This window comes from Lipophrys pholis (assembly GCF_963383615.2).
Source record: "Lipophrys pholis genome assembly, chromosome: 9".
NCBI lineage: Eukaryota > Metazoa > Chordata > Actinopteri > Blenniiformes > Blenniidae > Lipophrys > Lipophrys pholis.
This window is the reverse complement of record NC_137639.1, coordinates 22,147,265-22,173,199: the sequence shown is the minus strand read 5'-3', so window position 1 is coordinate 22,173,199 and position 25,935 is coordinate 22,147,265. Positions and strand designations below refer to the sequence as shown.

At 41.9% G+C, this 25,935-nt stretch overlaps 1 protein-coding gene across 1 annotated transcript; it reads left to right on the top strand.

The window, feature by feature from the left end:
* The first annotated feature begins 1,146 nt into the window (after positions 1–1,146).
* On the top strand, positions 1,147–25,935 carry cacng8b (calcium channel, voltage-dependent, gamma subunit 8b). Its single transcript, XM_080472060.1, has 6 exons — positions 1,147–1,492; positions 16,527–16,825; positions 17,528–17,752; positions 21,399–21,482; positions 22,586–22,726; positions 23,235–25,935. Exons 3-6 carry the CDS (start codon positions 17,530–17,532, stop codon positions 24,035–24,037), a joined length of 1,251 nt encoding a protein of 416 aa, XP_080328186.1. The 5' UTR covers positions 1,147–1,492; positions 16,527–16,825; positions 17,528–17,529; the 3' UTR covers positions 24,038–25,935.

Sequence of the window (25,935 nt, the reverse complement as noted above, 5' to 3'; positions counted from 1 at the left end):
GTATGATTAGTTTAAAATCGGTGTGAAAGTGTGTGTGTTTGCTCAGTAATGGACTGGTGACCTGTGCAGGGTGGACACTGCCGGCACCTTTAGTTCGTTTAGTTAGGGTGACGCATTATAGAATATGGATGGATATGAAACAATCTTGTTGATGAGATAAAACTGCTGTTGATATATATATTTATTTTGTTAAATCTTGAGTCATCTAAATCTGTTTTCTTTCATTTTTTTCTTAATTTCAAACGTAATGAAGAAAAGGTCAGATGAAGCATGTTGCTAAGGTGCTATTTTTGGTAACGCAATATATTGAAATGAAAAATAATTTAGGTTATAATAGGAAATTGTTCTAAATATTAGACAGCATCTATAGCATCTATATTGTCCCTTTGATATCGACCTCTCTCTCTCTCTCTTTCTCTCTCTCTCTCTCTCTTTCTCTCTCTCTCTCTCTCTCTCTCTCTCTCTCTCTCTCTCTCTCTCCCCCTCTCTCTCTCTCTCTGCAGGACTGCGCTCGTGCTCCGTTTCCCAGAAATACCAGCGCGGCCCTCATCACCATCATCATCGTCATCATCATCATCGCTACAGAGGAAATCTGTCCCAGTGGCGCTCCAGCCACTTAAACAAACAAACACACACGCACACACACACGCACACACACACACACACGCACACGCACACGCACACGCACACACACACACACACACACACACACACACACACACACACACACACACACACACACACTCCTATAACCTGGTCACGACTAATAGGCTACTTACAGACGCGAGCAACGCGGCGCGGCGCGCGCGGCACACGCTCCAATAAGCACATCCAGACCGAGTCCCTCAATACACAGAGGACGTGAGAGGAGATGATGAGCGGGAGGGGGGGTTATTATGAACCGCTTGTCGTCTTGTCGTACGACACACACATACACACACACACGCACACACGCATAGCACGAGGAGGCTGATTTGATCTGGTGTCGGACATTAGTGAGGAGTTTTGGTGGGATGCGACAAGTTGCTTCATGCGTCGCGCTCCGTGTGGGAGAAGAGAGAGAGGAGCAGACAGGCGCGCGTCCAACCGGAGGGGAGGGGGAGGGGGAGGGGGAGGGAGGGGGAGACGCAATCTCCCCGAGTACACACACACAAGCAGCGGCCACATCCACTGTAGACAAATCCGTGTTCAGTGACGTGTTTTGTATTAGCCTTTTTTTTTTAAATGCCTCTTCAAGCCTTTTTTCATTATACACTGATTGAAATTCCACCAGGAGACTCCACTCTCCCGCGCGCTCCGTATTTTCATCATTTCTGATCACCCCCTATTTATTTATTTATTTATTTATTTTTGCCTCGATAGACTCGTTATTTAGCCTATCCAACGTCCACCCCCTCTCTTCTTTTTCCCTCCGTCTCTTTCTCTTCTGGAGTGCAACGCTGCTGCGAAGCTCTGAAATAAAATAAGAAAAAAAATAAGAAAATCCCTGCAGGTAAGACCTCTACATGCTCCTTTAATGATTATAACTGCATTGTGCCATGGTTTTTTTTTATTTTTTTATTTACTTTGCAGCCTTTTGGATCCCAGCTGATCCTTTGTAATTTACATGCCACATTGATTTGTTTCACGTTGCCTGTAACTTAGCTCACTGCTGGCAGACAACAATACGGGATTTACAGGAAAACGTAATAATCCTCAGCCACCTCTGCTATCAGATGCTGAATGATAGTTTCCCCCCACCTATTTGCGCGGGCCTATAATTAGCGACGGAAGCGTCTATTATGCAAATAAAACCCTTATAATAGCTCGTTTGAAGCTTCCCCCTGCTATCTCAAATCAGGTGTTTTTGGGACCAAAATATGTGTTGTTACTGGCTGAAATGGTCGAACACCTCTCTGAGGATGAGGAGCTGCTTTTTTTTTTTTTTTTTTTTTTTTTTTTTTTGTCTTTCGGTGCGTGTGAATTTTACGTCTTAATGTTTGATTTTCTGTCCCAGTCCACTGAGTTTTCTCTTTACCGGTGGCATGATGCTAGGCGTCCATTTTCCACGGTGCAGCCTGTGCAGGCAGGGTGATGTGTGGAGCTTACTCTATTAATGAATGCACCGCAGTCCGCATCACTATAGTTGAGCCCTGCACGCTCCCTGCCTCGGTGCTGTGAGCCTGCATGTGTCTCCTCGCTGGCTTGCAGCCCTCGAGCCTCAGTTGCAGGGCCAGCATCTGAGCTCCATGTTGAACCCGGGCCACATCATGTCATCTGATGATCCGCTTGGAGACTCATTGTCTATGCAGACTACCTCATCCTCATCATGCCCCAGCCAACCTGTGCTCTGACAGATGTGGTGGTAAAGGGCACCAAACATCAGGCGCCCCTATCAATCATTCTTTTCTTTTTTGTTCACCGTAGCACGGATCACATCTGGGCTAAAGGTGAAGTGAAATGTCTTGAACTGGAGATGCTATGTGAGTGTGTACTGCAGAATGCAGGAGCGACTTGTGCACTGTCAGCAAACAGCAAGATGAGTTATACCTGCCCTCGCTGTGGCTGCAGCTCATGGAAGGTGCAATCTGAACACTTTCTCACAGATTGCAATTATCTAAGGAGAAACACTCTGCTGTTGTCACTTGCAGTTTTGAGACTGGAGCTCCAGCTTATTTGCACTAAGCTCAGCTTTTCACTGGAGTGCTGCATCCCCTCAGTTTAAGGGGACCAGCCTCTCCTTCACAGAGGCTGCAGAACACAGTTTTAAACTGCACCACATTGTTTGTCTTCTTCCGTTCCTGGTTGCATGTTCACAGTTACACCTTTTTAGAACTGATTGTATTCGAAGCAATGCAGTCGTGTGCAAATGTGTTGTGACCCATATTTGCCTTCAAAACAGCATCAATCTGTATACTTACACACAGTTTTCCAAGCAACTGGACTAGAAGGTTATTCCTAACATCTTCCGGACATCTGAACACAGATGTGGACGAAGGCTGGCTTACGTCCTTCTGCCCTGTCATGTTATCGCTGACAGGGTCTGGTCTCTGTACTCGTGTTTATGTTGATAAGAGCTCAAGAGACTGTAAGAAAAATAAACAAATACATACAGTATATAAGCCAAACAAGACTCCAACTCACGTCAAATTCCAAATACAAAAAAGTCATGTAGCGCAGTTTCGTCAACCCACTTGCCACATTTCAGACGCTTGCGCTGATCCACTCTATGACACACACACAAATTATACAACAAATGGAAGCAGAGACTCACAGATTATGAGAATATAAGAAGCGGAGGTCTAAAAATAGGATCGGTTTTAGATTATTAACATTTGACTGTATGTTTGGCCTTATTGGCCACACCTGCAGGATCCAGAGCTTATCGGACACCTCCACTGCATGATGGATAAGTAACATTTCTCACAGGCCTCAGCACTGTACTATGTACTAAATACCACTAGGAGAGTAATGTTTAAACATTCGATCATAAACAGATTCAATTAAATCCAGGCAATTTCGTATTCCTTGCTGTAGTTTGAATGCACCACAAATTGAGTAACAGCCATTCTTTCTGCACTGTGTAGATACACAATACACATGAGTCATGTGCCAAGTAAGTCATTAGTAAATTATGACTTAATTCCTGACAGCATATATTATAAGTTTGCACATTGTTGCATCGTTTGTGACTCATGTAATGTTTAAAGAGACCACAGTGCTGTCACTGACTCCCCAGTCTTCTATCGATGATCAGTGATTGTGTCATTAAGGGCTGTGAGCTCTGTTATCTGGTGGTCACACCAGCTTAGCCCCCTCTGCCTTCAACTTACCAAACGCCGTCTGTGCCGTGTGTGTGAGATGCATGTGTGGCATTGATGATCGTCTCTGCGGATTTTGGATTACTTTCAAAACCCTTCGCTTGGCTCCAAGATCTGCTGTTTACACTGGAAGGTGACTCATTGCAGTCAATACTAGTGCGTAGCCCACACAGGTTGGAGTTGTGTTTCAGCGCTGGCCAAATCATAATCATCTGAAGCTCAGATGGTCCAGAACAATTTGAAATAATCTCCACAACTTATGAGTGTTTTGACTCATTTCCCTTCTCTTATTGGCTCAAATTTGGTAGCTGGTTGGGCGTTCGGGTCTCTTTCTCACTCTCTGTTTCTCCGTGGAGAAGCAACTCTGCAGTAATCATCACATCTGTCATGTTGCTATTGTTCTGAGGATCAATGCCTTTGCTGCAGTCTCTCTGGATGGTCTGAGGATTCACAGTGCTCCCTTCTCTCTTTAGTCAGAAACTCGGGAGGAAATCAGCACTGAATGACAGACACTCAATCCCCAATTTGAATATAACCTCAGCTTCCTTAACAAATTTGATTATCCAAGATTAATCATGTTACTGTGTAACTTCTGATCTCCGCACAAAACAAACTGCTGCACATCACCTGCCTTTCTGGACCTTCAGTTGTAGCTAAATGATTGCACATCAAGCACTGTATTTGGGGATCATACTGGTTCAATGCACTCTGGTCTTTATGATTCCAGCGAGCCGCTGGCTTTTTATTCATAGCTTCATAATTGACTCCTGTCTCAATGGCCGTGACCCGTACATCAATTAACCCAAAGCTTTGGTGTTTTTAAGTGCTTTACTTAAGTTGGCGCAGCCTCCAATGACAGGGTTGAGAGAGGCTGTGATCGAACTGTATTATGTCATTGATATACTGTCAGCCAACCTGTCTGTGTACACAGTTGTGCAGCATAAACACACAGCAGACACGCTGTTAGCGTATCAGACTGGAAGCTGCACTCACTGGACTGATGGACGTTACAGGACCTGAGGCTGAACCCTCAACAAGGGTGTGACTCTATCGTCTGAGCAAGTCAAAATATTGAGGTTTATCAGACGAATCTTTCTCTGAGAGAGGTTCATGAGGGTTACAGTTTTCTCCTTTGTTGTTATAAAATCGAAATGATAAAGAGATGATGCGTGATAACCAATATTTGAGTTAAGAAAAAGCTTGGTAACAGTTGTGTAAACTTGATCTAATTGAGATTAACTGCTTGGTTGTGAGTTAGAAGGATATAAATAGTGATTAAACACTCCCGAATAAAGCCAATAAATAGATTTTAAATTAAACAGAGCCATTCATTTTTATGGCAAGGAAAATTACAAGCATAGTTTTAATCAAAAGGGAGAAACTAAAACAATTATCTAACCTGGCTTTACTGAAAATATCAAAGTACTAATACCAGCCTCGGCAGTGCAAATCAATACGTTAGTACATTTTGTTTGATTTATACAATGATAGTGGGAATAGTGGGACTTCAGACGTCACTGTTCACTTAGCATAAAGACACAGAGCGGTTGCTACAGAAATATTAAATGATTCTCACTGAAGAAGTTTAAAGGTAACTGCACCCCGTTCTGTAACACTGAAAATGTAACATATATTCAGCATGAATTGAGGCGTGCATAGCGGCTTCAGCCTGGAAACGTGGTCTCCTCTCATCAGATCTCCATTACCTGCATTTCCTCCATTACTACATGTTGATTTTAAATAAGAATACAATACGGTCTACGGTATTTCAGGCACTATTTTACGATGTCTTCATTATGCATGTTTGTAATGCAAGGTTGAAGATACTTTTTATTTGTTGACACTTCCAAAACAATATGCCTCTGCTCTATTTTCTCCATTTTCAGAATTAGCTGTTTTTGACAATAACGTCTTGAATGTCTTTGGATTCAGTTGTCACGTTGCTCACAAGCTGCCATAGACTGCAGGAAAGGGTCATGAAGTTGTTGGACTAGTAACCGATTCATAGATAAAACTTTGAGCAGTGAAACTCAAACTATAATAAATTGCAAATGAGCGTTCTACATTCATTCTGAATTCTAAGACATATGGACTAAACAGTTAATCAATAATGAACATAATTAGTGGTTGCAGCTTTCTGTCGTCATGAACTGTTGCCTGTTTTGAGCAGCTGTGATAAGTGTGTGTATTTAATTCTTTCCCGGTTGATTTCTCTCCCCTCTGCTGCACTTACATGACAGGATAATAAATGAACAACACACTCCTTACTGTATAAAAACGATAAATTTGAAGTGCCTCCCTTTGTTGGATCCTCTTTGGGTGAGGGCTTAACTCTGGGAGTGTGCGGGCCCTTCGTGTGCATGGTTGCACATGCGCGTGTGTTCGGATGTAAGTTCATGGGTTCATGAGCATCCGGTCATTCAGAGACACTTTATTTTGAGAGCCTCTTAGTCCAAGGTGTGACTGCCACGGCCTCCTCAGGCGGTTCTGCTCAGGCAGGCAAAGACGTGGTCACATGCAGGCGGAGGACCTTCACATGGACTTGATGGCAGTTCGGCTTCTCTTTGAAGCACCTTTTTAAAGATGACCTATTTTATCTTTCCATTGTCAACATTTTGACAGTTGTGGGTGTCTGAGGCTGCAGTTGTGCTTTGCGTGCTCAGGGTTTGTTTTGTGTGTCGCTCGTTCCTTCGTGCACCTGTGTGTCTGTGCCAGGCATGTGAACGTACGTGGATGTAAAATCTGTGTGTCTCAGCAATGAGCTCAGGTGTGTGGCTCTTACTCGCAATTATTAAGGAAAGGCATCACTTCCACTGCCAAGATTTCCTGCTCTGAATATTTATGCATGTTTTCCGAATGTTCGTCGCTGCCATCAGGAACTCAGAATAGAATACGCTGCTTGTATTTTTAGAGCTGTCATCATAAGTAGGCCTGGTGCATCTTTTTTTTCCCCTTTTGGTCAAGCCATTAGTATTAGCTTATGTCATTCTCACTATACAGTCCTGATTCTGGTCATTTGCACACGAGATATCTTCCCAGTCTTGTTTAATGCAGCAGTCAGTGTGGTTGCATTTCCCCGTGTTGATGCTCCACTGAAAATCTCTTCACATGCCCACACAGGACTAACGCCTTCCACATGTGTGGAAAAACTTATTACAGTTGTCATCATTTATTCAACAAGCAGTTTGGTAGTTGATTTATGCAATGAATAGCTAATGGAGCAGCTGCTACGAAATTCAAATCTCCCGTGTGATTTATGGCTGCATTATTAGAGCCACAACTCGTCGGGTGTGCTTATATTTTATACGAGCAAGGTATCCTGTCATGCTGGGAGTGAGTCACACAGGTAGATCTGATTATATCTGAAGTTTTCTGACAAGTGAGGGCCTGGTGCAGTAATGGTCCCTGCAGCTGCTATCTCCCAAAGCTAAGCTCTTAGCCTTTGTTGCTGCAGTAAATCCTACGCAGTTAATTGGCCTCTGGCTGGCCTATAGTCTCCCGAGTGTTGTGAGCATACTATACAAGCATTGCGGAGAGGGTTAAATTACCGCTGGGAAGCTCGGCATTATGGCAAAGTGAACCAAGCACTTATATAACTCAGTTGCAGCTGTACTTTGAATCCAAATGCTCTCAGAGGTTATTACTGTTCTTATCAACTCTACGGCCCTCAGAGACAGCATGCATAAAACATTAAAGGGATGACACAGGTTAAACCCTGTACTTCACCTTGTAAGAGGACTGTGTGTTTCATCTAACCCTAAAATACTAACTATTTCTGAGCAATTCCTACACTTCTTTCTATTTCTCTCAAACTAACAGTGGTAAATATGAACAATCACTGCAAACAGGATGAAATATTTGTGCTTAACATGAAACATTTCATGTTATTTACCTCAAAATATGTGGGAAAATTGTGACGTCATCATTTGTACTATACTATATAAATATTGTTATATTTATGGTACTTTGTGTAAATCACACTGAGCGCTACCCAGCAGTGTACTGGATGTTTTAACTGGACTCTAGAGTTTGATATAAAGCCAAAAAAATAAATTATTCTTATAATAAAGTACACATAAAACGTAAACACAATTATGTTCTTTGTTGAAATAATGCCGAGGCCAGGGGCCTGTAACCTGCGTCTCTGGAGCCACATGTGGCTCCTCCCTCTATAGTGGCTCCCTGAAACTGAATGAAAATTCTGTGTAAATAAACATTTTGCTTTAGTTTTTTTTTTTTATCTCCTGGCTAAAAACAGCTAAGAAAAGGGAAAAACAGCCGGGATTACTAAAAATGAATAACATTTCTAAAACTACTCAAACGAAAGGGGGCGGAAACGCTAAGATGATAAAATCACAAAAACAGTCAAAAAAACTTTTTAAATTGATATTTTAACTAAAACGGTTCTAACCGTGAGGAAATGCACAGCGGCTTTAAATAGCTGAAATAGATGGAAAACGAGTTCAAATATATTGTATCTATTAAATGTCACGCGTGCTGTTTTGTTTACCTTCATTTCATATCATTAACAAGTTTTGTGGCTCCAGATAGATTTTCATCGGTGGGAAATCTCAAAAACAGCTCTTTTGGTCATAAAGGTTGCCGACCCCTGGTCGAGGCAATAAACGTTATACAATCCAATAGGTGATTATTTCCATTTTAAATGGTGAAACATTTCTCAGGGACATTTGTTGGCTGGGGAACAGGTTACTCAGGTTGGATTTGGATTCAGGATGCAGGTGTATCTTGTGGTGCTCACGTCTGATGACTTCATGTCTTTTCGATTCCCGTTTTTTGTTTCATTTTGCAGCCAGAGGCATCCCCACTGAGAAACTGTAAGGTTTCTTCTGGAGACACAAGCATCCTCACACTGACACATAAAGTCGTACTCTTAGAGACTTATAAACAGCCTTTAATGTATAATATAACTGTATTCCTTTAGTTATATTCAAATATCAAAGTGTTATTAGAAACACATTGATATCGCCAATACAAATACTGAGCTGACACACATTTCCAAAGTGTGTTCGGCGTCCTTTCATAAAAACAGCTGCATCATTTTCCTCAGCGAGAGGTTTGAACAGCAAATGTTTGTGCTGAAGTGACAAAGGCCTGGAGCAGCAGGCAGAGTGATGACAGGAGCGGAGGAGCGGTGCACTCAGGTGTTGTTACACAGAGACAAAGTCTGAGTGCAGGAGAGGCGGGGGCACGGGAGAGGTCAACAAAATGCTGGGCCGACATGAGGAGAGCTGCTCATGCCTTGCTTCATACGGGCAGTTTGTCTTATTGTCTTAATATACCAATATAATGGCAATGTGTGGGGTGGGTCTCCCCTGCAGGTTTTTAGAGTGGGCTGAACAGCATGGAAATCAGCATGATTTCTTTCCTTTTAACTTTATAGACGTCGTCACGATGAAAATATATACTTGGAATGTTAAACTGCTGATTATTTCAGGAAGACACACATTTTTATAAAGTTAATATATTGTAAGTGAATTTGAAACAACTTATAATTATTATTTTTTGAGAGCAACGGTTCACATTTTTATGAAAAGACTTTGCACATTAATACATGTTTCATGGTGGTTTTAATATCACTTTTATTTTTCAGTTGAGATTTTCCCTTTTCATATTTTATACATTTTAACAATGAGTCGAAGTTTACATTCTGCAATAGCTTTTTCCATCTGTGTCTTGTATTTCCCGTTTCCCCCTTTGCTTTGTCTTGTTGTCATTGTATGAATCTTCATATGAGACACTTTGAATTGGACCAACCTCCCTGAAAAGTGCTTCATAAACGCATTTTGATTGATTGAAGGTGACTGCGGTCGGAAAGCTCTCCTTTCAACATGAAGTCATTTTGACCCAGCTCAATCTCTTTTCCAAGATATTTGCTGATTATTGGAGAATCTTTTGTTAACAGGAACAGCTTGAAGCCTGTTTGTCATCCATACAGCGAGCTTCTCTGTGAAGTACCACCAAGAATGGAGCAAAATCTCAGAATTAATCCTGACGACTGAAACATTTTGCTTTAGTTTTAACACACTGTTTTTCCTATGCAGATATCCGTGAACAGAGATTAGCGGAAGCAACAAGCATAAGTAAAGTTAGAAGTTGGAGTAATATCAGCCGTTTGCCCAGGGCTGTCCAAACTTTATTCACTGTGGATCGCATATAGAAAAGTACCCTACTGGCAGGGTCACTCTCTCCGAGGTTACCAGCAGCAACAGGCTGCTTTGGTTACACTTGCAGACTTTAGTTAAGAAGTTAACTCAGAGCCACTGTTGCATGTTCTAGAAATAGTCTTTATTAGACAATACAAACAAAATGAATTTTAACTCTAATTAATTAGTTAGTCACGTAGGCCTTTGTTTTACTTAGTGGCTTCAAATTAACTTTTGTACAAAAAGGTTGATGGCCACTAAGTTATCTTGATTGAGCTCGACCTCCTAACGTGAAAACTCAGAACTACAATGCAGTGCAAGTTTCATGTGTGGGCTATTTCCCATAAATTCCCTAATATTTTTTGGGACTTGCTTCTGGCAAATGAACACCAGCCCACATTTGGCGCACGGGCCTTTGTTTGACCACATCTGCATTGGACGTACAGACTAAATCCGTCCAATATCAGAACATATATTCACTTTATTTCCCTAAAAAAAAGTCTATTCAGACTCTGTAAGAAGCATCATAATAATTCCTTCTTTTATTCCTGGTCACACAGGGCTGCAGTTTTTCTCTGCCAAAGTCTGGAGAGAGACAGGTTACAAGGTGATAGAAGGGATTAATGATTGTTTAGTTTTTTTTTCCCTTGACGCAACCAGAGGTTTTGGCAAATGCACAGTTAACTCCTAACATTCTGAACATTCAGACATGAAACACAGCAAGTCTGTTCTCTAGGGAAGCTGCACAGACAAGATGAAGTTAGAAAAGATGCATCCACAAAATATGTCTTGTTGAAAAAGGCACAAAAGCTCAAAAATTAGAGAGAAAAAACCAAGCCAAAAACGTAACTCCCAGTCTACTTCTGCTGCTGGAGGGTAAACTATCCATCAAAGGGCCAACATGTCGAAAGAGACGAATACTCAAAGCCAATATCAACCTAAAACAACTGATTCTGCCTCGAAAGGCACACAGAGAACATGCAAACTCCATATAACCTCTACACCACCGTGTCATCACTACAATAAAGTCCCTCCTGTGCCAACTCAAACTGAAGCGTCAGAAAATGTTAAAACCGCATAATGTCTTGTGACGTTTTTAGAAGCAGAGACGAATGTCCTGAAAACAGAGTCACAGCGTCAGAAAATGAACAACCTTCACCAACCTTACTGCAAACATGTAAAATGTATGCAAGAAACTCTATAGAAATGAAAACCTGATGGAACACATTGATTTAGGACGTGAAAACACTAAATGAATCTTCCACTGTGGGCTGAAGTCAGCCACTGGAATATTATAATGGTTTTGCCCTTTTCTGACCTTGTATCCTCGTCTAATAAATGTTTATGCAGCCTTTCTGTCGAACCAATTGATTAAAATGTTTTTTTTTTTCCCTCTCCCTGCCCACTTGTTCCTTCACGCTCTCCTGCACTCACTCCCCATTTTGCCTTCATTCCGTCTTTCTTAATTATTGGTGGAAAATAGAAATTACTGATAATTAAATGACAATTATGATCTCCCACACAGGGGAGCTCTTGCTAGGGGGAATGACTTAGTAGGTTATTCTTGAGGTCATTCATTAAATACTGGAGTCAAAGACCGCACACACACACACAAACACACAAACACACACACACACACACACACACACACACACACACACACACACACACACACACACACACACACACACAGTGTTTTTCAGCCTCAGAGATAACATAATCCCTTCTAGACGTGCATTTTCCCGTAGGAGAGGCAACAGTTTGATTGGGTTGGAAGGTCATACGACACACATGCACACACTATAGGTTCACGTGTTTGTTGACACATATGCACCAACAACATGTAATAAATAAGTAACACTGTGGTGGTGTCATTTGACGGTTTACATAATAAGGAGCCTCCTTGCAAAGACACAAGGCAAACTGTCTAACTGAAGGGAGCTGAAGGGAACATTACTGGGATTCAATAAGATTGGACTAGACCCATCCTCAGATGCACTGGAGAGGAAATGCACGCACACACACACACACACGCACAGAAAATGACACACATACTCACAACACACCGACTCTCCTTCCATCTCTCCTTCTGTCTCTGAGGCAGCTCTTTTTTGGGTCTCACAATGCAAACAGGATGTAACCTATTTCGATCACGGTGCCATATTGCATCATCAAATATTAACAGACTTGACTGCATTGCATTATGTCTTCTAAATACTGTTTGTGGAATCATGTGCACAGCTCCATCATATCCTCGCATCCGTTTCTCACCATATCACCGAAGGACGCCAACGGAGGGGCTACGTCTGGCGTCCCCAGTCACCGATGGCGTTCAGCCTTTATTCGTGTGTCTTTAATGGGCGCATGTGCATGTGTGTGTGTGTCCAGAAGCATCTGTGTGGTAGTGGTCGCACACTTATCTATTGATAGAGCTTTGGCACACTGGTCTGTCTGCCTGGGTTTCAGAGTCAACGCTTTGTTGGTGACTTGAAATATCCCCCTCATTTCTGCCTCTTTCTGTCCCCCTCTCTTCTCTGCCCTCTCTCTGCTTTGCTCTCCCTCTTTCTCCCTCTCACTCTCCCTCTATCTCTTGCCTGCCCCTCTCTGTTTCCCCCCCTCGCTCTATGCTGATCCAGACTTTGGAATTCAATGTTGCTATGGTAACAATGTCGGGTTGGTCCTCTCTGCCTCCCCCTCTTGCTCCTCTTATTCAGACTAGATGCAATTCACTTGCTCTGGAGTCGTTCCTTCTTTAGCCTTTAATACTGTCACTGCTATAATTACTCTTTATGTTTTACCACAGTAAGAACACACGTCTGCAGTGTTAAAATTCAGAAACTGCGGTATAGATATTTGCCGTATAGCGTGTGCAGCCGGAGGTGGAACTGAAGGAGATGCACAACGTCAACTATCACAATGATTTTGCCCAAACATCCCAAAAACCGTAATGCTGCAATATTGCAGGAATGGCTATTACTTTTTTCACCATAAATTTGCGCAGTGACAGTTTAGATGAAATGTGTTGGTTGGGTGCAATTTGCTGAGCGGATATAAATTCTCTTTCCTCTCTCTTCTTCTCTTTACCAGCAGACCGGACAAAACTCACATGAAAAAAAAAGAAGAAGTTGAGTTTAAAACAAATATTAGTTTTACTATTACAACAAATAAATGACATAAAGAACTGAAATTGATGTTAGCATATGTAAGTCAAAATTTAATTATGGAATGAAAATGTAGTGAACAAACATTAAGTGTTTCATTCTTGGCTTCTGTTGGGGATTTACACCAGACTCTGGTAAGAGAAGTGGTTTCTGAACTGCAGTCTGTTAATCTGGAATATTACTGTTACACCTCTTAAAAAAACACATATTTTTAACTATTAAGTAAACCTGTCAACTCTTGCTCATTGAGAGTAAAATAATTGATTACAAGATTACAATAAATTTCAGACTTCTTAATAAATTTAACAAAATATTTGGGTTTTAACTGCAGTTGGGATTCACATACATTTTACAGCATTATCTAAACCTTGCCAGTTTGTGGCTTTCTCTTTGAAGGTGGAAGACCTGATTGGCCGGTTCAAGCCCGCTGCCAACACACTGCTTATATTATACTTAAATTATTTTGTCAGTTTGGTGTATCTTAATTAGATTAACAGTAAATGTGGTTCCAAAGATGTATTTCACCAAAAATAAATATTAGTTCAAAACTTCTTTTTCAAATCATTATCTGTTAGAAATGACACCTCATAGCATAGAAAAGGTTGTGGGTTTGAATCCGGCCTGGGCCTTTCTGTGTGGAGTTTGAATGAGTTTTCTTTGTGTGATCCAATCAGTTCTCACAGTCCACAAACATTCATGTGAGCTTCATCCATGACCCTAAATTGTCCCTTGATGTGAATGTGATTGTGCGTTTTGTCTGTTTCCCTCAGTTAGCAGGACGGAGGGATGAATGTCAAAAATCTGAAGTTTGAAAAGCATCCTCCTTTATGGGGGTGGGGGGGTTCGCATATCGCACCCTGAATGTGCATAAAGCAAAATAATAGAACAGCTGAAACAGTTTTATAATTTTGGTCCGTTAATTCACTTTACAAAGAGGCAGCTTTTAAAATCAGGATGAAAACAGCATTGATGTTGTAATCAGATGTGATAAATCTAAGGCATTTCATAATGGTCAGTGTTGTCTGAAAGCATGAGTGAATTGACAACAAAGAAATCATTTCCCAATATTTGTATTGACTTACAATATTTCACAAGCTAATCACTGAGATTTTACTCCTGCTTGCTGCAGCATTAAAATATTTCAACTTTTACTTCAGTGGCTCATAGCTAAATGCAGACACTGAATACAAAACATTTGCATATGTACAGAAAGCACTTTAGTGACACTTACCATACTCTAAAATATATGCCACATTTAATAAAAATTGTCAGATCCATCCTACTTGGATCAATGCCTGGATGGTGCTCTCCCTGGGAGCATAATTAGGCATAATTTAAGTCTTGTATTGACCTGTCACATTGAGAGAAAAGTCCATTCCCGTTCGATGCAAATGTTTCACGATCAGCTGTGAAGTGTCAACTAATATCATGCACACTGACACCAAACACAAACATGTGGCTGACAGGAGTGTTTTGTTTTGACAGATATTTGGCTGTGAACGTAAGAATTGAGCATTTTTCTGTAAACTAGACCCGATAAGGATGTCAGAAGAAGGTCAGAGTTAACTCCCTAAATCTCTGGAAATGTCTTTATGGATTTAAATGGAAGTCTCACTTCAAGGGTCTTCATGTGGGTGGGGGTCGGGGGATTTGAACATCTCAAATTTCTTAACTGTTCATTGATAAAAGGCATGACACTTTTATTCACATACCACTTTTTAGACACGAGGCAGTTCAGAGTGCTTCAAAAACAAATTGAAATACATTTCAATGATATTAGAATTCCATTTGGGATCATTGGAAACAAAATATAAACGTAGGACAGCAAATAGTCAAAGACATCACTGGCGTTAAAGTTTTTTAAAACCAAAAATGCTGCTATTTTATTGCAATTATAAATTCAATCAGGATTGACAGAACTGTTCAATGAGAAAAGTTGACACGTGATCACTCCCATTTGTTGGTCACTTGGCAAGAAAAACCAAGGCAAAGAGGCTGCACCGACAGTCGTAATTATTAAAATGTTCTCTGCATTGATCTCCTTTATATACCGGTATGTGAGAGGAGTTCCTCCCTCCTACCTCTCATGAACTCATTACATTTCTGGCTATCTCTACTAATGTTGATGGACAAAAGAAATAACAAAACGAGCTTATTTAGATGTTACCCTTCAAATTGTGATAATCAGAATGAAAAGGCTTCATGTAATTACATTAATGGGAAGATTCAGATCCCACAGAGTCAACTCGGATTAAAAATTCATTCTATAAAGGTGTGTTCTTGCTGCCCATGTTCTGAGCAAAGTCTATATAGACACTCTTTCCTATCTATACTCTCTGGTCAGGGTCGGTTTATCCTTATTGTTCATATCTGTTACATATATGTGACTCATTCCTGCATGTTTGTTCTTGCTGCTTCAAATGAAACACAACAAGTTTGATTAGTGGAGCTACCAAATCCATCTTTATCCCGTGCATGTCACTAGTGGCTGGTGTCACATTGCAAAGTATCATGGGATTATTCCACTGACTGAATTGGATGTTATTCTTGATGCATGTTAACCCTCTTCACTTCTTTCATTGTACATGGAAATGAGACCATCTGAATTCTCAACCAGAAAATAAATTCAGTCTGAAGAACAAAAGGGAGCGTTTGTAAACGCAGTGATGATAAATACCAGCCATGGTTTGTTTGTTTACGTCACACATGACACGTAATGACTACAACCCTGTTTTCCTTCCATCAACCTCGAAATGGTGCAGACTAATGGTAGAGCTTCAGGGTGGGCAGCCATCACTCTGCTACGTGTCCACCATTGTCATGGTTTATCGTAACTTGAGTCAAAGTACAAAACATTAGGTAGGAGTGAAGTATCATCTTGCACAGGCAGCATGTTTATGATCGTTCGTTTTTTTTTTTACTCGGAATTCATCCTGCGAAAAATACATGACAGACAGGAACCAGGAGAAAACCTGCACGGACATGATCAGAAAAAAACTAAGTGGCATGACTTGAATCTAGATTATTGACACCCTAATATAAAAAAACAAGCTGTGACTAATTTAACATGATCAAACAAAGTTGGATGGATACAAAACTCTTAGCCTTATATTCAATAATCAGAACTGTTGCAGCATCAGTGATATGAAGATTTAAACATACTGTCATTTCATATAGTGCCACAAGTTTATACTGTGAAGAAACTAATATTTCAAGGCAAGACAGGGGAGATCCCAGATCGTGTGTGTGCGTGCGTGTGTGCGTGCCTGCGTGCGTGTGTAATTGCCTTGTGATGGATTTGTGTCCTGCTCAGGGTGTACCCTGCACAGTCAGCTGGAATCCGGCCCCTCATGATGGAGGAGTAAACTCCGATCCTTGTGTTTTGCTCTGTCTTTGCGCAGCAGGGGAGCAGTGACCATGGGTTTTCTCTGGAAAGTCTCCTTCTAACAGCGGACGGGACAGAGAGCGGGACAGCTGTCCATAGCCGCCACCAGCACCAAGTTTCCAGCGGGACGAGAAGCGAGAGAAAGAGAGAGAAAGAGATCGAGGCAAAAGAGAGAGCAGGAGCGTAAGCAGGAGAGAAGGGAGCAGGTGAAAACAGTCGATGGATGCTGTCCGGATTGAAGGGACAGCACGTTCTTCACTGACGGGGAAAAGAAAGATTTCAAAATTGAGTCGAAGGATAGAAACTCGCCGTCAGGTAAGTCTCACTCTAAACATTAATTGTTGTGAGTTTGATCAACGTGAAATCGAAGTTTTTAAAGTAGTACAACACATCTACAGAGGCAATGACATGACGCTGAGCCAACTGTATAACTCACACTTGCCTGGGTCAATGTGACAGGCTCTAAGTGAATTACGTAATGCTATTTGTGTGAGAGTGTACGTGGATGTATGTAAAGGCTGCACCCACATTACCTCTCTAATAAAGAGAGGTACAAGGTGATCCCATGTGTGTGTGTGTGTGTGCGTGCGTGCGTGCGTGCGTGCGTGCGTGCGTGCGTGTGTGTGAGTGTGTGTGTGTGCGCACTCTCATTGTGAGGGTGAGAACAGTGTCAGGCTCATGAATATGGAGTTGGGGAGGCTGTGATCTGTTGTGCCTCACATCAATTCTGTCTTGTTAGGCGAAGTCAGCAGAGTCATCAAACTCTCCTCCAAGGACACATCACTGAGCCACTTATGCACCTCCCACATCTGCCTCCACCTCTACTCCCACCAGTGCCCCTCACCTCGTCCTGCCCCCCATCATCTCCCCTGCATGTTTGCTGTCTTCTTTCATTAAACCGCATTTTGTCAAACGCACCTTGTTCTCTCGCCGTACAGTAAATACCTGCTTCTCTTCTCTCTCGCTCTCTCTGTCTTCTTCCGCTTCTTTTCCCCCCTCTTTCTTCCTCTTTTTAAGGCATGGTGTGTGAGAAGGGGATTCAGATCCTCCTCACCACCGTGGGGGCATTCGCTGCCTTCGGCCTGATGACGGTGGCAATAGGGACGGACTACTGGCTGTACTCCCGTGCCCTCATCTGCAACAGTACAGCCAACATCACCCAGGATGACCCCCATAATAAGGACAAAAAGGACCCTGGGGCGCTCACCCATTCTGGGCTTTGGAGAATATGCTGCCTGGAAGGTAAAGATGAAGCTTTAGGAGACGTTTAGTGGTTTTGGGCTGAGATTTGGACTGATGGGGATGCACATGAGAAAAGGCTGCTGTGTTCAAGGTTGTTAGTTTTGGTACAGAGGGTGCAGCATGCAGTTGCCCTCCATCATGTTAGCATTTAATGTCGATCCAAATGTTGTCAGACAACCTCATCTCACCTTCATAGCCTGTGGGGACTGAGGTTTAGCAGGAAATAAGCATAAACTTTATATTGTCGTGATGTTAATAGAGGTGTAGGAGGTGTATACACGAGAGGATAGAGTTGTGTGGAGGGAGCGTTTGCACAGCGAGAGCACTGACAGCAGTTAGATGGGCATGAAGAGACTTAAATGTGACGCTCACAAGTGAAAACAGATCAGCTGATGAACTGAACTGATAAGTACTCACTGAAACATTAGAGGAGTCCATGATACCACATTCTGACATGTACATATTTCTGTATTTAGTCTTTCATAGTATTACAAACTCATTTATGTGCTGAGCAAGGGGTGGAAGTAACAAGTTATAATAACTGTCATTACTGTGATAAATTGTTTTGCTGGAGTACTCATAAAAGTGTACTTTTGCAGTTCATATATAAATACGACTACTGCTACTGAAGTCTTCAAATATACCTGCACTCTTTATCTGCACACTTACGTATCTTGTTGCCAAGAAGTTTATTCTTTCACAGAGACAATGTCTATTTGCCATTTTCTATACTTGCTTATCAGAGAAATGCAGTTGTTGTTGTTGTTTTTGTTGTTGTTGTTGTTGTTGTTGTTGTTGTTTCTCTCCCTTCATGGTTCAAATTGCAAACACTGGCCTGTCCTTTCTGTGTGGAGTTTCATTGTTCTCCCCTTGCGTATGTAGGTATTCTCAGGGTTCTCAGGTTTTCCCCCAAAGTCCAAAAACATGCATTCAAGGTGAATTGATGAACCTATATTGTCCATAGACAATGGCTCCAGCACCCTGCGAAGCAGATGAAATACCTTTAGAAGATTGGTTTGTTATTTTACTTCATTACTATCATAATTTTAAATAAAAACAAGCTGTAATTTTAATAATTGAGAAGCATCTTTAATGTTTCTGAACTCTTCCCACCTCTGGTGCTGATTTTAGGACATTGACTTAAATAAGTGTTGAATCAAACCTGTGAGATCCAATTAAAGTTGCTCTTCTCCAAACCCTGCATCTCTCAGCGTTTCAGTGATAATTCTCTTAATCTGTATGGGTTGTTTTGTATGTACAGCAGAATCTGTTTGTGAAGACTGTGAAAACTTTCAGTTGACTTGAAAAGGATCCAGTGCAGCACCGCGACAATATCAGTGATCAGTATTAGCATTGATGCGCACACATTTCATTTGTATCTGTTCGACCAAGCCGCAGTGACAAGAAAACAGTTTTGCATAATTGGCGTGTAATTATATGACACTGAAGCGTAGCCCTCACTTAAAATAATCCATTAATCATTGTCTTTGATTCAGGCTGTATTCGCTTAAAGTCAAGGGCTGAAACAAAAGCCTGTATTCACCCATCAACTTGTCATTGCAAGTGGCAGAAGATACAGAAACTGGCAGCAGCCATCTCTCAATCTTCAGCTTGTCATTGCAACACAAGCTGCTAATTCATTATACATTTCACTGCCTGGCTGACACTCAACAGCAAAGGCTGGGATGGAGTTAACAGGGAAGCAGCTACAGCCAAAGGGGTGGTGTGAGTTAGCGATCTGCGTCTTTTGCTCACATTCAGACCGAGGTGGAAGCTTTTTTTTTCTGTCCCCCGGAAAACCTCTTGGCTCTCTTTGTGAAGCATCTCCAGCCCATCCTGGGTTTGGTCATTGTACAAGGCTAATTTGTCCTCATCTCTGAGCTTCCTGATAGCAAAGCAGCCAATTAGAGATAAGCTTTAGCCCTTGCAGCTCTGCTGCAGTGCACCCCCACCCACTCCTTCCTTTGCCCCACTCTCTCAGTTCCTCCACTTACCATCCCTCTGCCTCACTCCCCCAAACATTACATTTCATCTCTCACTGATTTCTCCTCGCCTTTGCCTTCTTGTAGCTCCCTCATTCATTCAGCCTTCTCCCCCACATTGTGCTGCAGTAAAGCTGACAGTGTCTTGGCATGGCTTAGAGGTCAAGTATCCTTGATGTCTGTGGAGTATTCAGCCAAGATAGATGCTCAGTAGTCATGCAGTGATGCAGCGAGGTGTAGCTGGAGTGGAAATGCAGGACATGCTAGCTCTAAAAGATTAATGCCCGCGGGTGGGTGGCACATTATGCTGTGGATAGAGACGTGTCCTGTCCTCCGCTCCCTTCTGCAGGTTTATCCAAGGTGGGGCTGCTGAAGGAGCTCCCCATGAATGCGTTTCCTTATTTGCTTCGAGGGTTTTGTTCGCTGACTGAACCTCCACCGAGTGGCCACTTAGAACAACTGTCTTTGAAACATCAATGTTAGAGATGAAATTAGATATAATTACTCAAGGACTCGTTCAAACTGCTGCATAGAGCGGCCAACTTTTAACTTGAGCTCAGAGTGAGATTTTCTTTTTGGGTGGTGGGATGAGGAGGCGGGCGTCTGGATTACAGTCAACCGAGCGTTTCACTGCTTGTCTACGAGTCGAGAAGAAAACTTCTTGGCAAAAAAGAATCTACCAATGAGGAAACTGTATTGAGTATTGATGAGTATTTTACGTAAAAGTAACAGAATCAAGAATGCCACATAGGTCAAATGTGTCAATGGGTCAAACGCAAGAAATTGAGCTAAAAACTGCTGTTTAGTATGAAAGAGTATCACCTCTGCTGCTCCATTTAGTGGGAGCGATTTTAAAAGTAAAACTTTTTTTTTTTTTAAAGAAATACAGTATTTCTTGATGTTCTTTTATATTTTGTTTGACTTTGGGGTATTTCTTTTTACATCCAGTTGTCTCAGAACATTTCTTTATATGTCATGATTCAAGTATTGTCAGTTCAAACTTTTAAACTTTTATTGAAGTAAAAAAATTTAACATTTGATAGTTTTCATTCTTCAATTGATATGTTTCAGGAAAAAGTGAAGAAAACGTTTAAAAAAGATAAAATGTTCACAGCTCCCTTGAAGCTGGATGAGTGTCTTAGCAGCATCTGAGGATAACAACTGATCCATGTGGACTAACTGATGTGTCGCACCTTTGTACCTCCATCTGTTTCTTCACAGACTAACTTGTGGAAATATAAGACCAGCTCACCCCACGTCTGTCCGTCTCTCCTTCCATCTGTGTCTCATCATCCCATCACTCCGTCTTTCTAAATGTCCATGCATCAGCAACAGTGTCACCATCTTAACTCCGTTCGTCTGTCTGTCTACATGCAAGACTCCGGCGGGTAGTCACCTGTCCGCCACTGTGTCTGCATACTTGTATGTATTTGCGTGTGCGATGTTACTAACAACAGCTGCACTTACAAGCAGAGCCATTAATCTGTGTGATGTCATTCAGTTCTTATACTTAAATTCACAAAACAAAGTCAAAAGACACATTTTTTCACACCCATTCATTTACTCATCAGGGGGATATTTACTGTTCTACTTATTAATCCTGCTGAAGTGAGTTGATGTCATCTGTTGAGTCTGGTCACCTTGTTTTGTCTTTTATATCTCAGGAGTGAAGAGAGGAGTGTGTTCTCAGATCAACCACTTCCCAGAGGATGCAGACTTTGACCACGATGGGGCAGAGTACGTCCTACGTAAGTCAATACCTGTAGTACCAGACGTGAATGAGGAAGGATGGCGTGTGTAGAGGGAGTAGACGATTTAGAGAGAAAAAAACTAAATCCTGTAAAGTCTGTATGGTCTTAAACATGGCGTTTTATCACTTCATCCTTAGATGATAATCTCATCAAGAGACAGACATGTGACAGTGTGTACAAAGTCAGGGGAGATGGGGTGCCCTAGTTTGTTCTCCGTGCCCTGCAGTGATGTCTTTCTGCTCCATGATATGCTACATGCGTGCCCGTGCATACATAAAGAAAAGCTTGTGCTCTGTTTACAATGTTGCAGAGGCATTTTGCTGGCATTTAGGTGGCATTTTCTCTCCTGTGGCCTAGTTGTCCTAGATGAGAGAGGACTGTTAATGTGTGTGTGTGTGTGTGTGTGTGTGTGTGTGTGTGTGTGTGTGTGTGTGTGTGTGTGTGTGTGTGTGTGTGTGTGTGTGTGTGTGTGTGTGTGTGTGTGTGTGTGTGTGTGTGTGTGTGTGTGTGTGTGTGTGTGTGTGTGTGTGTGTGTTGGCAGACCTCTTGAAAACACTAACGGCCTCATGGGAGGAGTTTGATTCGATTGTGTGCCGAGATCTGAGTAATTAATTTCCCCACCAAGCAGTTTGTGTATATTTTTAATGGCACAAACGAAACAATTTTTCCTTATTTTTGTATTTATTTATGATGGCCAAACCTTGTTATTGTGCTTTATTTAAGAACTATCTTGTATTTATACAAATGCAATATAGCTCTTTATTTAATACTATGTGCAACTGTGCATAATCAGCTTTTGTAAGTTAATCAGCCAGAAAAATGTACATTGTTTTATGAGAGTCACCATTTAAGAATACCTGTAAATATATCCAATAAAATTGGCTGTACATTTGTGATCATTGTACTCTGGCAGATTAAATCCGGTCCCAGGCAGATGTTTTCTTGTTGGTTTACTTATCTGAATAGTAGGTTCTCTTTCAGATGTGCCTGGAATGCTTGCACAGTATTTTAAATATCATGCTTTGTGAATTGTGTGTAAATTTTATGCTGCTTCCTCGTTCGAGTGTTTGCTATTTACCACTACTATCTCGTCTGTGTAGGGGTAGTCAGGGCTTCCAACATCTTCCCAATCCTCAGTGCCATCTTGCTGCTGATGGGAGGCGTTTGCATCGCTGCTAGTCGTTTCTATAAGAGCAAAAGGAACATCATCCTCGGGGCAGGAATCCTCTTTGTGGCTGCAGGTAACTGAAGAATAATGCATGTGCAAATACATTCTTATCTGAGCTTGCACGTGCTACCGTGAGTGGTGACCTGAATTATTACGCTTTGTTTCAACAAAGGGGTAAAGGTGTGTCAAAGATTATTTCACTGAAAATTATATATTTTTTTTTTTTATGAATTTCTATTGCGCATAAGCTGAACTATATTAAACAATTTTCATTTAATAGTTCTAATTTTAGCTTAAAAGTCATTGCTAAAAAATATTTATACTTCATAAAATCTGATATTTTTCCAATTGTATTGATCACAGGACATAAGCGTCACAAGTTTTCAAAACATTTAGAATGTTTTACATTATGTGTGATGAATTCCAAAATATGTCACTAAACAAATAACTTTTCAATCACGATACATTGTAACTAATTTGGATGTTGTCACATGATCGCATGATCTCACCAGTAATTTGTCCATTACGGCTCTAATTTTCAGTTATTTGATTGTAAAGGATTCATTTCTCTGCCCTTGCAGGTCTGAGTAACATCATTGGTGTCATCGTTTACATCTCCGCTGCTCTGGGAGACATTTCCCCCAAAAAGGATGAGGACAAGAAATGGCAGTACTCGTACGGGTGGTCCTTTTACTTTGGAGGGCTGTCCTTCATCATGGCTGAGATGGTGGGCGTGCTGGCTGTGAACATCTACATCGAGAAGAACAAGGAGCTCCGCTGCCGCTCTCGCACCGACATTTTCAAAAGCACCACTCACGCCATGCTCCGCCTGCCCAGCTACCGCTTCCGCCGCCGCTCCCGCTCCTCGTCCCGATCCACTGACCCGTCCCGCTCCCGAGACCCCTCGCCCGTAGGAGGGGGCGGGGGGAAGAACTTTGGCCTGCCCCCCTCTGCACTGCTTTCACAGGGCCCCATCTCAGTGTCCACTTTACCAAACCCCCACTCCCGCTCCCACACGGCTCTGGCTGGAGGCGACATCTCCCTCTACACGTTGTCCCGAGACCCCAAACTGGGGGGCTTGCCGCCCATGTACGGAACAGTGGACAGGGCCACGCTCTACCAGCTCCACAACTGCTTCCCAAAGGATGGTGGAGGAGGCGGCGGAGGGGTGATAATGAGTGGTACTCTCCCCTCACTTAAGTCCCACAATCCTTCCAATTCTTCCAACTCCAATGCACCGATGCCCAACTCGGTGGGTTCCGGCCCGCCGCCCTTCACCTCATCCACAGTCGACCGGGAGCGAGGGATGGGCACCCTGGACAGGCTGAAGGGAGACCGGGAGAGCAACTCGAACACTCTCAATCGGAAGACGACACCTGTGTAGACGAAGGGTGCGAGGGAGGGAGGGAGGCGAGGAGGAGGGGAGAGATGGAGGAAGGGTAGAGGTGGAGAAGAGAGGATAGACAGGAACGCTGCGTGTGCACAGCTCAGTGGGAAATACAAACACAGGCAGAAAACGCTACGTGTCTCCCTCCATGTTCACTGTTATTTAGTCTACTCAATCTCACTGAGCAGAAAAAGAAGAGTAATAACAGAGCGATAATAACAACAACAATGAACTGTCACAATAAAACTATTTTGATATTTTAACGTGCTAGAAATGATTTATTTTGTTAATGATCAAACGCAATTAACCTTGGGCTATTCTGAAAATGTCTCACATAATTTTTTTGTGCAATATTACTGCTAATCTAGCCAGATCCCCATTAATGTAAAATTGTTGTTGTGATTATTCTTAGCGTTATTACAGCCTAGCTGTCTTTGCAAACACTATAGTTTGGAATTAAATTTTCAAATTTTCTTTTCTTTTTTTCTTTTCCACTCTGATTTTAAATCTTTATGACTTTTACTGTGAAATTCTTCCATGCAGAGCCACTGGGACCGTCAGTGCGCTGTGTGTAACTGTGTCAAAGCATGAGTGTGCACAAATATGTGGGAGAATGAAAGCCTGTGTTACTTTTGTTTTCAGCCATCCTGTATTGTGTAATTTTTATTTCTGGTATGAAGTCAGATGTGAATACTGTAAATTGTCTTCCAATATTGACACTGAAAGAAATGCAACAACAACATTAATGACTGAGACGACTGACCAACGTTATTACCAGTTTTCTATGGGCCTCTGTTAGTCTTATTTCCATTCTAATCAGTGTTAACAGTAGTACTTGTAGCTATAGTCGTGTTGAAGATGTTCGTTCTTGGGCATTAACAGAAACCTCTGACTGGAGGAAGCAGAAAAAAAAGACATAGAATAATACATTTGTACAGAATCAGGTAAAGGTTGCTGCCTGAGCAGAAAAAAAATAATAAAAAATGAACATCTTTTTCTATGAAAAGTCCCAAAGTGACACATGCAAATCATCATTCACAGTGGCAAAAAAAACTCATTATGTATATGTGGGAGGGTTAAAAAAAAAAAATACAATACAGAGAAGAATTTTTGAAAAGATACATGTACATTGTAATTTACGCTTCCGTATATTTGTAAAGTCTATAGATGATGTTTTGGGAGGGGGGGGGGGGGGGTATTTTTTTTTTGATGTTTTTTTTTTCGGGATCACTGTTCAAACTGCGTTTTGAGCAGGGTGAGTTTGGCAGATGTGTTTTGTTCCCCTTCCTGGACTCTCGTGAGGAGGACGCATCCCACCAACGCTTCCATGTCACACTCGGCTCCTCCACCTCCCCGTATTCGGTCACATGATCAGTGTTCCCTCAACTTTATCCCATCACTGGTAATAGCCCCATCGCAAAGACGAACCCGTAAACCTCGCCAGTAATTTCTTTTCACTGTGCTTCCCCTGAAACCGCAGACGACCCAGCCCCCCCCCCCCCTTCCCCGAGCCCCAACCCCCCCCCCCCCAACTCTGAACTCTGACCCGTTTATGTTGATGAGAATGTAAACAAAATGCAACTTCTCCTTCATTACCACCTCTCATTTCTAAGATGTCCAGAGTGACTGCAGATCCGGGAGGAAACCCCGGATACACCTGCTGCAAGATACAATGACCGCAGCAAAACAATGACCAGACGCTTCCAGATTATTTACATTTTAATTTCTTTCATTTTGTTTCAGAAAAAAAGAAAAAAATGTGATAAAACTGCACACAGATAGCATTTATGTGGGCAATATGAATAGTATGTAGTTGAGAATAGATATATCTAGACAAACGATTATGGTTTATCTAAATGTGTGATAAACTTAAACACTGTATTGCACGAAATTTA

Bases quoted from the DNA above. Each gene is read 5' to 3' on its own strand.
- cacng8b (XM_080472060.1), top strand. From the start codon at position 17,530: ATGGTGTGTGAGAAGGGGATTCAGATCCTCCTCACCACCGTGGGGGCA. The intron at 17,753-21,398 runs GTAAAGATGAAG...TTTATATCTCAG, and splicing joins GAGAATATGCTGCCTGGAAG to GAGTGAAGAGAGGAGTGTGT. The intron at 21,483-22,585 runs GTAAGTCAATAC...TCGTCTGTGTAG, and splicing joins TGGGGCAGAGTACGTCCTAC to GGGTAGTCAGGGCTTCCAAC.